Genomic DNA, 12,801 nt, shown 5'->3' on the forward strand with positions numbered 1-12,801 from the left:
TTTGAAGTTACAAATCGGGTTCAACCATAAATGGCGTCATGTTTATTTTTAAACCTTATTACTGTTCATGCCAACGGGTTGGAATTAAAGAAATACAATTATTTCGGAGCCAAACGCCTACCCAACCAAACGAGTTTATCTTAAAGCTTTATGTCAAAACTTGCCCAGTTGCAAACTTTGCTTTGTAAAACATTTTTTCGAAGCCACAGAGTGAAATATTCAGTTGTTTTGAATGTTTAACACAAACAAATACATTCTGAACTTGTTTTTATTATTTCTTGGCAGGAGACAAAATACTTTACAAACATGTTGTTACAACTTACAGCACTTTTGCTGTATTTTACGTCACTGGTCAGTGGACAGCAGCAATGCAGTTACGTCACCGTTGCAACATGTGGTGATGACGTCACTGTCACGCCTGGAAACCTGTTAAGTGGGAGGGGTGAAAAGGGGGACACTGGGTTACCTGGCAAGATGGGTCCTAGGGGATTTACCGGAAACAACGGGGCTATCGGACCAATAGGACCCAAAGGAGACACTGGAATGCCAGGCGGAGTGGGCCGAAGGGGAGAGACAGGTCGGCAAGGTCCGGTTGGTCCTAAAGGCCATAAGGGCGAAAAGGGAGAGGCTTTAAATTTGGAAGACTTCAACAGGGATTTGAACGAAATAAGAGAAAGACTTCGAGGTACGTTTGTTTTTCTGCAAACTGGAAGTAATTGAAAACGCATGAAACAAAATTTCAGTTTGTGGCTTTGTTTTAGCAAAATAACAAATAAAACCACCCACTAACCACGCAGACAGTTGGCGATTAAAACTAGAAGGGTGGCTTAGCACATATTGCCCTTGCACATACACTATGATCTATTTTAAAACAAAAATATATTTCCTATGCTTATTTTGTATTGGGTCCCATATTAGCCATCGTCTTTTATAAACTTGGTTGTTTCTGCAGGCAAAAACTCATGGGTCCCCACACATGCAAAGTTGAAAATAATGCAATTCAATAGATAACAATGAGTAAGTTTGGTATTGTGAAGACAAACACAGTGATTGGTACTGTGCATATCTAAATATGCTATATGGAGTAAAAACTATTTAAATTAAAAAACTCATTTTAGGGGGCTAGTAGGATAACTAATGGAGGTTCAACACACACAAACTTAAAAGCAGGAAACCACAACGACTCAATCAATAGTACTGCAAAATTTCAGTCCAATCTGCCAACGTTTAAAATTTCAACCACTAGAGGTGTTTTAAGCAACAACCGTTAATGTTTCTGACGTCAAAGGGCTGTTTACAACCCCCGAACTGCAATGGCGCAATAACGATAATTGGCATACTTTACAAGCTATTCAAATTTTAATCAATTCTGGCATTGTTTACAAACTCACCCCTTTTAGGGGGCTAGCGGGGTAAATACTACGATTATCCGGACAAACAAAGTGGGATGCACATCTACATAACTATATCTACCATCTGTATAAGTTTCAGCCACATCCATCAAGCATTTAATAGAAAAACGAGTCGGACAAACTTCGGGGGAAAACACCTATTTTAGGGGGCTAGCGAGATAAATACTGGGGTTATCAACAAAAACAAAGTGGAATGCACATCTACATAACTACATCTACCATCTGTATCAGTTTCAGCCACATCCATCAAGCATTTGATGGCAAAACGAGTCAGACAAACTTTAGGGGAAAAATACCTATTTTAGGGGGCTAGCGAGATAAATACTGGTGTTATCAACAAAAACAAAGTGGGATGCACATCTACATAACTACATCTACCATCTGTATCAGTTTCAGCCACATCCATTAAGCATTTGATGGCAAAACGAGTCGGACAAGCTTCGGGAAAAAAATACCCATTTTAGGGGACTAGCGGGGTAAATACTGGGGTTATCAACAAAAACAAAGTGGGATGCACATCTACATAACTACATCTACCATCTGTGTAAATTTCATCCAAATCCTTTAAGGATTTGATGGAAAAACGAGTCGGACAAACTTTGGGTAGAAGAAAAAAAAAAGAAAAAAAAAGAAAAAAAAACATTTTGAGTAAAACCAATATGTGTCCCCTTCAGGGAAGGGGGACACATAATAACTTTAACATGTTTTTATTAAAAGCTTGTGAACAAAACTTGCAGTTCTACGCACAACAAACTTTCGAAAGGTTCAACTTTCATTTCAATATCCATGATATCCTTCATATTTAAAACCTTTCTGCTCAACGCTTGCTGGTGAATCAAGCAATGGTAACTAAGGATACCTGGAAACAACTTTGTTTACAAAGTGCAACAAACCCACTGGTCCGTTAAATCATAGCAGGGGCTCCATCAGTTGTAATGGAGACTAGCTTAAAGAGGAACATTTTTTTCTCGCTTACAAACTTCATGAACACGTTGAAAATATCAATTCCTCTTGTGTGCCCCTTTAATGATAAAATGGTGAGTAGCTCGTCCTTCGTGCTCATGTCTTCAAACGCCATTCTGGCAAAAACACACAGTTGTGCCTGATCCACCATATCAGTCGATTCGTCAAACTGGAACGAAAAGCACTAACAGACATTTATGTCTGCCACCAGTTGTCTCTCTAAATCCCTGGCCAGCAAGGGCGTCCGCAGGTTTTCGGTTAGGGGGGGTCAAGGTGGTTTCACTCTGCCCTTTCGTCCAGGCGCAATTTTTTTTTTAAAATTTGACCATTACACCATCCAGACAATTTATCATTTTTATCAGTGTTTACATTTCTACGGATTTGTATCAAAATTGGCCAGAGCACAAATTATCAGAGTTATATAATCGTTTTATTGCATACTATTATCGTGCTCAAGTGAACCTTGCGTAAGGTGTAATACATTGGGGTAATGATGCACTTTGTTTTGTCATAATTCATAACTGTGTGGTTTCCGCGGCGACCGACTGCTAGTAGCTAGTAGCTCCAAGAAGAGATAGTAAAGGAAGGTAAGAACAGAGAAAAAGAAGCATTTCTATTACGCGATGGTATTTGGGAGTCTATAATCTTTGAAACCATACACAGAAAAAGTTATGAGTTGTGATTATGTCAACAGCAAATTTGAAAATTAGCAATTGTTCAAATAGCTTAGTTTCAATCTGCCAAGGACTGGTAGAAGTGTGGCAAGCTGTAAATGCAGTTTTACCAGTAGCCTATATGTCAGTGGTACTCAAACTTCTAAGTTTTATGAACATCTCACGACACAAACCTCAAACAACAAAAAATGTATTTTTTTCCTTGTACGAGTATATATTCGTCCTTGAACGATAACTCTCACATCTCCAAGTTCAGTTTCGCGTAATTAACTTGTCCTATTATTACCCGCCCTATGACGTTACAAACATAAATTACTTTCATAATTAACATGTGCGTAACATTAAAATTGGAAGGTTATTGTCCGTATGTGGTAATGATTGGTTTATTTTACTGTATAACGTGGTCAATGGGGCTGTATTTGGCTATGGTAATACTGTGGCTGGCTATATCCATTGAAACTCTCAGAAACTTATGATGCAATACTTCAGTTACTGAGACGAAGCCACATAAAATGATTATGATGCAATAATTCAGTCATGATGGAGAATTAAAAATACTTAAAAAATGAAATGAAAAAAGTTCGTTTGGGCAGAATTAAATGACAATAACGCGACCCGTCTTTGACCCTGCACGAACCATGTTTGGGACGCGACCCATACTTTGAGAACCACCGCTATGTGCGGTGATTTGAGATTTGCAGTGAGCCTAAATAGATTTGAGCATTCTGCACTAATCCCCAAAGTTGCCTATTGGTAACGGAAATAGTTTTTTTTTGGCAAAAGTTTTAAATTACCCCCTTTCCCAACCTTTTGATATATTTGCGCCACGAAGTGTATCCAAACTTGTTGTTTGAATTTTGCTGGCAAGTCTCGGTGGCCGGTGCTGAGAGAAGTTTCAGCAAGCGTAAATTAATCAAAACATTTCACAGATCCACTATGATGCATGAAAGGCTTATACATCATTAGCAATGATTTCCGTTGAAAGTTCTTGTGTACGAGAGTTAGATCTTAAGAGCATTGTAGATGTGTTTGCTATTAGGCGCAGTTGTTGAATTTCCCACAATGCACCGGGTAACTTGCGACGCAAGTTAACTATCTTGCGGCAACTTAACGTCGCAAGTTGGCTAACTTGCAACAAAACTTCGCTTACTTGCGGCAACGTAATTTATTCGACAACGGCGCCCCGTACTTTGCTGCCGAGAAAGCTCTGATTTTTTATATTTCAGACGTAAACATACTAGTGATGGATATCAGGAACTTTTTTAAGAAACGTACCTTTCAGAAAATTGCCTATTTTTGCATGTTCTCACTTTTTCATTTTTCACCCAACAATTTTACAGGGGGTGGTCAGCTGACCCCATTTGCCCCTATGTGCGGACGCCCTTGCTGGCCAGTCATTCATATCGCCTTGTAATAGCACTTCGAGATACGACTTCTTTAATAGCCTGTACAATCTTTGTTTTATTTTTGTATTCGTCAAAAAGGCTATCAGCGGCTTCAAGAAAGGCTTCCTTTATAATTTCTCAATTTCATAATTTCTCTTCGTCTTTAAATGGCTTATGGCTTTTTGTGTTTGGCAAGGACGTGGCAAATGCGATACGAAGCAATGGTTGCGGCCTCACACATGTTGCTCGGTTTAGTAAAGATGGACTGACGTGCCAGAAGTTCTGCTTTTAATTCTTGCAGTTTTAATGTGCGTGACGGCGTTTTCGCAGGAAAATCTTTCTCATAGCTTCCATGTACTGTTTCAAAATGGCGCCAAAGCCACTGTGGCATTGCAAATCAAACAAACCACTTTTGAAAAAGAATTGAAAAAAGTAATCTTCCTCCCACTCGTTTGCCCTCAGCCATGTCAAAACAAAACTAATGCTCTGACTATTGTACAGTGTTTTGCCTTTTTATCAAACCTAAAAACCTGCATAACTATACAATCATGTCATGTACCTTTCGTTGCAAGGTTTAACAGTTAAGCATAAAACAACAACCTATATATTGGACTTAAAATATCGAGCTAACAGGACTAAAAACTATTTGAAGTGAATAACAAAGCAAACTATCGTTTATTCTCCAAACTTAACAATCCATTTCGATAATAATGTTTGTGACGTTGACAAAAGGCATGCTTACTTTTTTGTCTGGTAAGCAACGACACTGAACATTACAATGGAGAAGAATTACAGCAGAAACTCAGTTAAGCAAGAAAAAAACGTATATTTTCAAAAATCTCTTGCGATCGACTTTAAATCATTTAAATCATGATCGACAGGTTGGGCACCCCTTACTTAAAGTGTCTTAATGAACAACTGATACGGAAAATTTCTGTTTTTCAGACATTGATAATCGATTGCTGCCTGTCAGCTGCTTAACGTCGTCATTGAACGGTTACCAGATATTATCAAATAACAAAACAGGGGTCTGTGACCACAAATGGACGGTAAATCGAACAATATGTAGAATAACAACGTGGAATTGCAACACTCGTGTTTTTCCTACATGACAGGTTTTTCAACGACGATTTGACGGAAGTGTGGATTTTAACCGAACCTGGCAGGAATATAAAGATGGATTCGGAAACATGGAAGGAGAATTCTGGCTCGGTGAACAAATAATTTTGTTTAAAAGCGTAAATTGATTTTGACCAAAACTTTAAACAACCCAGGTTTGGATCAAATACACGAAATGACAAGTGGACAGAACTGCAAACTGAAAGTAAAGATGACAGGGTTTGATGCCACAACGGCTTACGCACAGTACAGGTATGATTTCTATTAATAAAATAGTATGCCTATATTGTGGCGCGGGTTCGAACCCCGTGAAAAAAACGAACATCTAATTTATCTGTATTGAAAAAAAAATGTTTATGTTGAAAAATATCTCATCAAACTACATTTACTGCCGAGTGTCAGTGGAGATATCTGTGCTACATTATCCGGTTTCGCCGCTCCTCCTGAGAGTGGGAAAACGCTGCTACTCCTAATCGTGTAAAAGTGCCACACCTCCACTTGGTGAAAAAGAGAATCTTGCCTTATCAAAAAATACACATTGGTTTAGAACAGTGGTTCCCAACCTTTTTTTGATGCGACCCCAACACTTCCCATAATTTTATTTTGTGGTTTATCGCGACCCATGGACATGTTTTTTTTTTTACTAATTTGGTTGTATTTTTGTCTCTAAATCAGGAAAGCTTTTAGAAAATTACTGCGCCAGTTTTGAAAATTTAAAAATCAAACAGATATCATTCGTTTTTTCGACGAAACATTTCCTTTTAGCCCGAAATTTAAGGCTTGCTCAAAGCATTATCAGCCAATATGACGTCACAAACCGAAATTTACCATTATTACGCCAAGTTTTCTTGAAATTATTTTGGGACAGCAATTCAAAGCAGTTTGTTAGATCATAAACAAAATAATATTACGATTATGTGCAAACAATCGCCTTCTTTTGTTGAACAATAGGGCATTACTCGGTAGAGGAGAATTCTATGCATTCAACATCAAATTACAATACATTTACCAAATTAAATGATGCAAATACTTCGCAGTCTGGGAAGCGCTATTCGGCCTATAGGAAGTGTGAAAGCGATACAAGTTCAAGGGAAAGCTCGTTACCGTTGTATTTAAAAAGTATAACCTGTCACCATGCATGGCCTCAATAAAGTGTCCCCTGTGACAAATTAAATGCGTAACCTTGCCCTCGAGAAGCACAAACAATCGCCAGTAAACACAATGTATTCAAATATATATTTTATCTGCTTTTAAGATAAAGTTTGCTGAGTTGCACAAGTTCTTGTAAGCTTATATATTCATCCAATCAGTAATGTTGAAAATTTGAAATCGGCCCCGCTGAAGAACCCTGACTTAAAATCGGGGAAAAAATCGCTACGAAACGAAGTCAAAGAGTAAATCCTTTTATTGCCACAAAAAAGGCGACCCAACAGAATTTTCAGTCTACCCAACTTAGGGTCATAGGTTGGTTCAGAACAGGGCTACTCACATGGCGGACCGCGGAAAAATTAACAAAACGGCCATTAATGTTTGCGCATAATTTCATTTGTGACATAATAAACTCAATTTTAAATCATTGCCAAAGTAATCTTACAAAACTAGATAAAATGTGTTTGTATGTAGTTGTGCCAATATACTTTCGCAAAGAGTAAATTAACGTTTAGTGTCTGATAAAAGCTGACATACAATCGGCTTGAACAAATGTGTTTATGTTGGACCGGGATTAGTTACAACCAAAATTGGCTAAGACATGCTGCATTTCATTACTGACAGATGTGTCCGAACCTCGTTGATTTTTACCTTTTGTATCTGGACCTCCAACAAAACTAGCTGAGTAGCCCTGGTTTAGAAAGTGCTAAAATGTATTGGCAAAACGTTAGATACGTCCCAGTATAAAGTTACTGGGTCGGTTCACTCAAAAACTTTTTGCCTTGTGTCGCGCTGGTAAATAGAAAATGACAATGAAATATAATGGCTAATAACAACAAACTGTTTTCATTGGAAAAACCTTTCAACGCTGAAAATCCACAGTTTTATTCAACTTTGCAATACGTTTTAACACTTAACCGTTTTAGTTTAACCCAGGGGTGCACAACCTGCGGCCGTGATCATGTATATTAAAGTACATGTACTGGCGCCGTGACGTAACTAAAACTATTTTCCCAAATATTTTGCCTTTTAAACTGCTTTAAACAGATTTTGCGACACTGTAAAAAACATTTTCAGCCTACTAACCAAGTGCGCCAGGTTTTTATCCGCTTATTGTGTGCAAACAATGCGAAAAACAGGCACCGCAACTTCACAATACAGATTATGACGTCATAAACAGTTAGCTCTGTTTCGCTAAACTTATGCACCAAGTTAGAAATGATTAAATTGAGTTTTTCTGGTGGCTTTGAATGGTATATATATATATATATGAAAGAAACCTAATTCTTTACACCAGTGATTGTAAAACAAAAACAAGTAGGCAAATGGCGGCTGTTGATGAAATAAGGACCTGCGCTGCGGCCGTCATAGAGAAAAGGTTGTGCACCCCTGGTTTAACCTCACAAATTAATTCGCTTTCCCGCAATCAGCAATCAAACGCGGCGGTCTTATTTCATGGCAGTGTATTTATTTTTACTCGCAAACAAGTTAAACTTTGAATGGACCACTGCAACTTGTCATAGCTACTAAGTTAGCTAGATGATATTCAACACTGCCCCAAGCAAAACTAATCAAATATCTTTCGCACAACTTTTGCCTGCAGCACCACAAGATTTTTTTCCTTTCGTGAGAACTGTGTCAAAACATGGATGGATTTTGTTAATTCGTTAGCGACAAAGTATTTCTTTTCACATTCGAAATTTTTGTTTTTCGAAATTTCGCAAACAAGTCTTTGTATAAGACGTGTTAAGCAATACCGTCACATAAAGGTACAAAAAAGTAGAGGGAAATTCAATTTTTTTAGCATGCGATGTTAATGATAAATTTTTCAGTTACTGAGAAATTTAACCCCTATTTGACCCTTAACCTTTGCAGGTTGAGTCTTTGATTTTTTTGGTGTCCTTTTATTTATTTAAAACATTTCTGTTATTTGTCTGCACTAATAATTACACTGCCGAGGATTGTCTGTTTGTTACAATAAACCAGTGGTCGGCAACCGCCGGTCCGCGAGGAGTTAGTTTCCGGGCCGTATAATTTTTTTTGGTTAAATGCTTTAAAACATTTTGCCCATGTATCCCGGGGATGATAAACTAATTTATGCATTTTTATAGCTATATATTTGTAGTTTTAAAAGACTGGTCCACAAATAAAATTTTAGTTTTAAAAACGGTCCGCAGTGCAAAAAAGGTTGCCGACCCCTGCAATAAACCACTGTATTTTAATAAGAATAATTATTCACAAGAAAAATTGCATTAGAGTTTTTCCACCCTCAGGAGAAACTGCGAAACCGGACAAACACAGCGCACCTCGAACAAAATGTTTTTCAACTATTATTTTGTTTTTACAACTCTAAATCGTTTTCTATTTTGTAAGAAATAAAACAATCAGGCTTTGTAAAAGTATTCAATGAACCTACTGGCTTGAAATCTGCCCTACGAGATGCGGGTGCAGTCGGTGCTCCACACCAAGAGCCATAACAGTCTAATGGGGCCATAAATATAAAAACTAAACTGAACAGTTACGTGTAAACTTCTACTGTTTCTATAAAGACGCAAAGTATTGGTGTAGTTCTCCAGTATAGCATTTTGATTCTCTCTTTTAATACAAATACAGTCCAATCTAGTTCTGACTAGTGTGCGAGTAGGGCCCATATAATGTGTTGTACCAGGACATGTTATTGCTCTCCAGGGCCCTGTCTAACATTTTGCAACAAACAATGAGCATCAAATCTACTCTGTTAAATTTATTTTTAGCGCATTACAAGTTTTACAATCCACAACTTAAGATACACATTTATAACATGTGAAAATTTATATTGGTTTAAACCAGGGAGTCAAACCACTTGTTATACGGGTTCAGGTTCGGTTCGGGTTCACTTTTTTTGGAGTTCGGTTTGCGGTTTGTAAACCGGTTTAAATTCCGTTTTCATTAACTTAGTTCCACCTATAATTCGTCATTTTTGAAACGCCCTGTAGCGCCTATCTTGCGTATTATTTAGTACAGGGGTGGGCAAACTTTTAAGTACAAGGGCCGCATTCAAAAGTTCTCAATTTTATGGGGCCGCATAGTATATTAACCCAAAATATAAATATAGCATGTTTCCAGCTAAATACAAATACGTTTGTTGCAACTTCATTGGTCGTACAGATATTGGTTGAAACGCATTAATTGCAATTGTTATAAAATGAACAGGCATTTATTGCAACGTAGGCTACACGAAGTATTTTTTTAAGTTTCTTGCGCCAACAGTAAACAATAAAAGTTCCTTCTGTATCCATCTTTAGGTGTTGTGCGGGTAACGTCCGTTTGCGAAGTACTGCCACGGTCTAAACTTGATCCAAAGTGACCAAAGTTTTGGCGTCAACAGTGCAAAGTAGGCTGTATTTGAAAACGTAAATCGCTTTTGCTTTTATTCTCCGCTGTAACAAAATATCAAAACTAAATCATCGTAAAAATCGTTGATTCGGCAAATCGTCTATTCAGTTTACGCACATTTGTTCTTGAAACAGAACGAAGAAATGGTGTGAAGTGACTATCAGCAAAATACTTTGGCAGAACCTATAGGCATGTAAAAGTATCTAATCGTATGGGTACAGATACTAAACATGGTATAGGTATGGGCGAGTCCCACTCTGGTATTTTTGAAAACTCTACGCCTGTGCTCATAATACCATTTAGCGTTTGCTTTCTCTTTTAAATTTACAAACATTTGACGGGCCGCATGAACTTTGCCCACCCCTCCATTAACGTGTCGTTTATCATATTTCAAATTTAAGCAATGTATTTTAAACAAAGCTACAAACGATCTAAATATTCTATCAGCAAACAAAAAGGTAATTCGCCATCATCTACCGCTTGCATTAAACACCTGGTTAACACAAAACGAAAGGTAGGACGTGCCGTGGCAGGTTTTAGGCTGCATAGTTTCCCTTGGATCAAACTTTTCCGCATAAGAAACGAATCCATCTTCGACATAAAGCTTCAGTACATTGTTTGAAATCAATAAAAATTCTGGTGGCGATTACAAAAAATAATACAGGCTGCGTTTTTACCGGTTCGGTTCAGGTTTATTGAATTTAACCGCTCAAACCGGTTCGCAGGTTCGGGTTCAGTTCCGGATCGACTCCCAGCGTTAAACTAAAAACAAAAACATAAAGGAAAGCGAAAAGTGTGTCCTGGGCGACCCAAAATAAACAGAAAAACACCAACAATGTGTTTTGTTTTCGCAGTTCGTTTGCAATCGACGACGAATCAGACAATTATCGTTTACATGTTTCTGGCTTCAGTGGAACGGCTGGTGACAGTTTGGTATATCACAACGGATACCAATTCACCTCCAAAGATCGGGATAATGATCGGTAAATACAGTTTATGTTCATAAGTATAAAAAATATTTCCGCATTGTCAAACGAACAAGATTTTTTTGTTACATTGCAAATTTCTTTTATGACGTCACATTGCAAGACAAAAACAATTGTGCAAAATTAATTACACAGAAAACATACAAACTACAGGAAAAATACAATGATAAAAATGCAAATTAATTTTTGTTTAATTTAAAAAAAAACTGAGTAAACGACTCACTCGTATGTTTAATAATCTTTTTAAAAACCGTTTATTAAAAAAATCAAAAAATAAATTCATTTGGGTAGTAAGTGTGTGACGTCATAAAACCATCAAAACAGCCTGTGTGACGTCACAACTGATAAGTAATGGCGCTATTGGTTGAAATACACGATTAAATATTCCACTATGTGTTTGTGTAGTTTGTATCGAGGTTAAGTTTAATTGGAATATTACATTGTGACACAGGTGGAATGGAGGCAACTGTGCAGTTCGTCACGGCGCTAACGGTGGATGGTGGTATTGTTGGTGTTCCCATTCTAAACTCAACGCTGAATGGGGAAGATCAGAAGGTCACAACCGCAACATGATCTGGTATCACTGGAAAGGTTGGAATGAAGCGATTAAAGAATCAACGATGATGTTTAAATGCGAATAAAATCAACATTTCTCTTCCAAAGATAAAAACACGGACTTTTATTAATTTTCCCGTATCGGTGTAAATTATGTAAATACAATTACCCTGTTGAATTAAGTGTAAATGTTGCTGATCTTAAAATTCGCTTAATTCTACTTTTTAACCGTTAGTGATTAGGATGTAACAAAAAAACAACGAAGTTTTTTTCTCCAAAAGTTATTTAACTGAATTTCGTGCAAATTAATTTGAATGTTAAAAAAATGTGCAGATAAACCGTGGTATTATTAGTAACAATTAAAATACGTGTAAAAATATTTGCATTAAAAACCTTGATTTGATTTTGTGAATACAATACACGGCTTAATCAGCAAGTGTTAAATTGTGTTACGAGCTTTCCATTTTAGATAGCAAAGACAGAATAAGCAGAAGTTAAGAAAATTTCAACTTACTGCACACAAATGACGTAGCGCTGGCAAAGTTAGAAATCGCCATGGAAACTATAGTTAGATGTCGAGTCACCTTCAATCGGTTGCCCTAGTAACAGAGAAAAGTTGAGTCACGTTGTTGCCATGGTTACGAAAGTTGAAACCTACTTTGTCACTCTTTTGTCATGGAAACAAATGCAAAGCACGATTTGCTTCTCACACCGTTGCCATGGTAACTTCCTTTTTTCCTCGGTTGTCCTAGCAACAAACGGTGAAACGTTATTTCTAACTCGGTCGTCATGGCAACGGAAGTGGCGCGTGTGCTGTGGTTGACTTCCGTACCAAAGTAGCACATGTCTTTTATCTCTCGGGTTGAGGAACGAACAACAAATCGTGCCAGGAAAGATCGGAAAACATCGGATTGCTCCGGATATCTTCGGAAAATGAGAATAAGTTTGTGAGGTGACAAACGTATTTCCCACGTTATGGTTGGACAATGTTGGAATCAAAACATTGGTTAAAATGTAAGAAATTGGCACAAAAATTCAGGTATATTGTGATGTAAAAGACCGAAATTGTTTTGTTTGATAAACCATCTCATGTTTCCATATTGCAGCGGTTCTCAAAGCGGGCCCACGGCCGCCAAAGGGGGTCACGAGTTGTTTGCAGGGAAGGCACGCGTGTGGGTCATAA

The 12,801-nt window shown here is 37.6% G+C and overlaps 1 protein-coding gene across 1 annotated transcript; it reads left to right on the forward strand.

The window, feature by feature from the left end:
• Positions 1 to 277: 277 nt before the first annotated feature.
• On the forward strand, positions 278 to 12,047 carry LOC145229751 (angiopoietin-related protein 1-like). Its single transcript, XM_080095077.1, has 6 exons — positions 278 to 685; positions 5,380 to 5,483; positions 5,550 to 5,646; positions 5,709 to 5,805; positions 10,860 to 11,060; positions 11,515 to 12,047. Exons 1-6 carry the CDS (start codon positions 307 to 309, stop codon positions 11,702 to 11,704), a joined length of 1,068 nt encoding a protein of 355 aa, XP_079951203.1. The 5' UTR covers positions 278 to 306; the 3' UTR covers positions 11,705 to 12,047.
• The last annotated feature ends 754 nt before the right edge of the window (positions 12,048 to 12,801 follow it).

Source organism: Phallusia mammillata, chromosome 5 (genome assembly GCF_965637545.1).
Source record: "Phallusia mammillata chromosome 5, kaPhaMamm4.hap1.1, whole genome shotgun sequence".
Lineage (NCBI taxonomy): Eukaryota > Metazoa > Chordata > Ascidiacea > Phlebobranchia > Ascidiidae > Phallusia > Phallusia mammillata.

What these genes read in the sequence shown, in the direction of transcription:
- LOC145229751 (XM_080095077.1), top strand. Translation starts at nt 307, where the DNA reads ATGTTGTTACAACTTACAGCACTTTTGCTGTATTTTACGTCACTGGTC. An exon ending in GGAAGGAGAATTCTGGCTCG is followed by an intron (nt 5,647 to 5,708) that starts GTGAACAAATAA and finishes TAAACAACCCAG; the next exon opens with GTTTGGATCAAATACACGAA. An exon ending in ACGGCTTACGCACAGTACAG is followed by an intron (nt 5,806 to 10,859) that starts GTATGATTTCTA and finishes AAAAACATAAAG; the next exon opens with GAAAGCGAAAAGTGTGTCCT.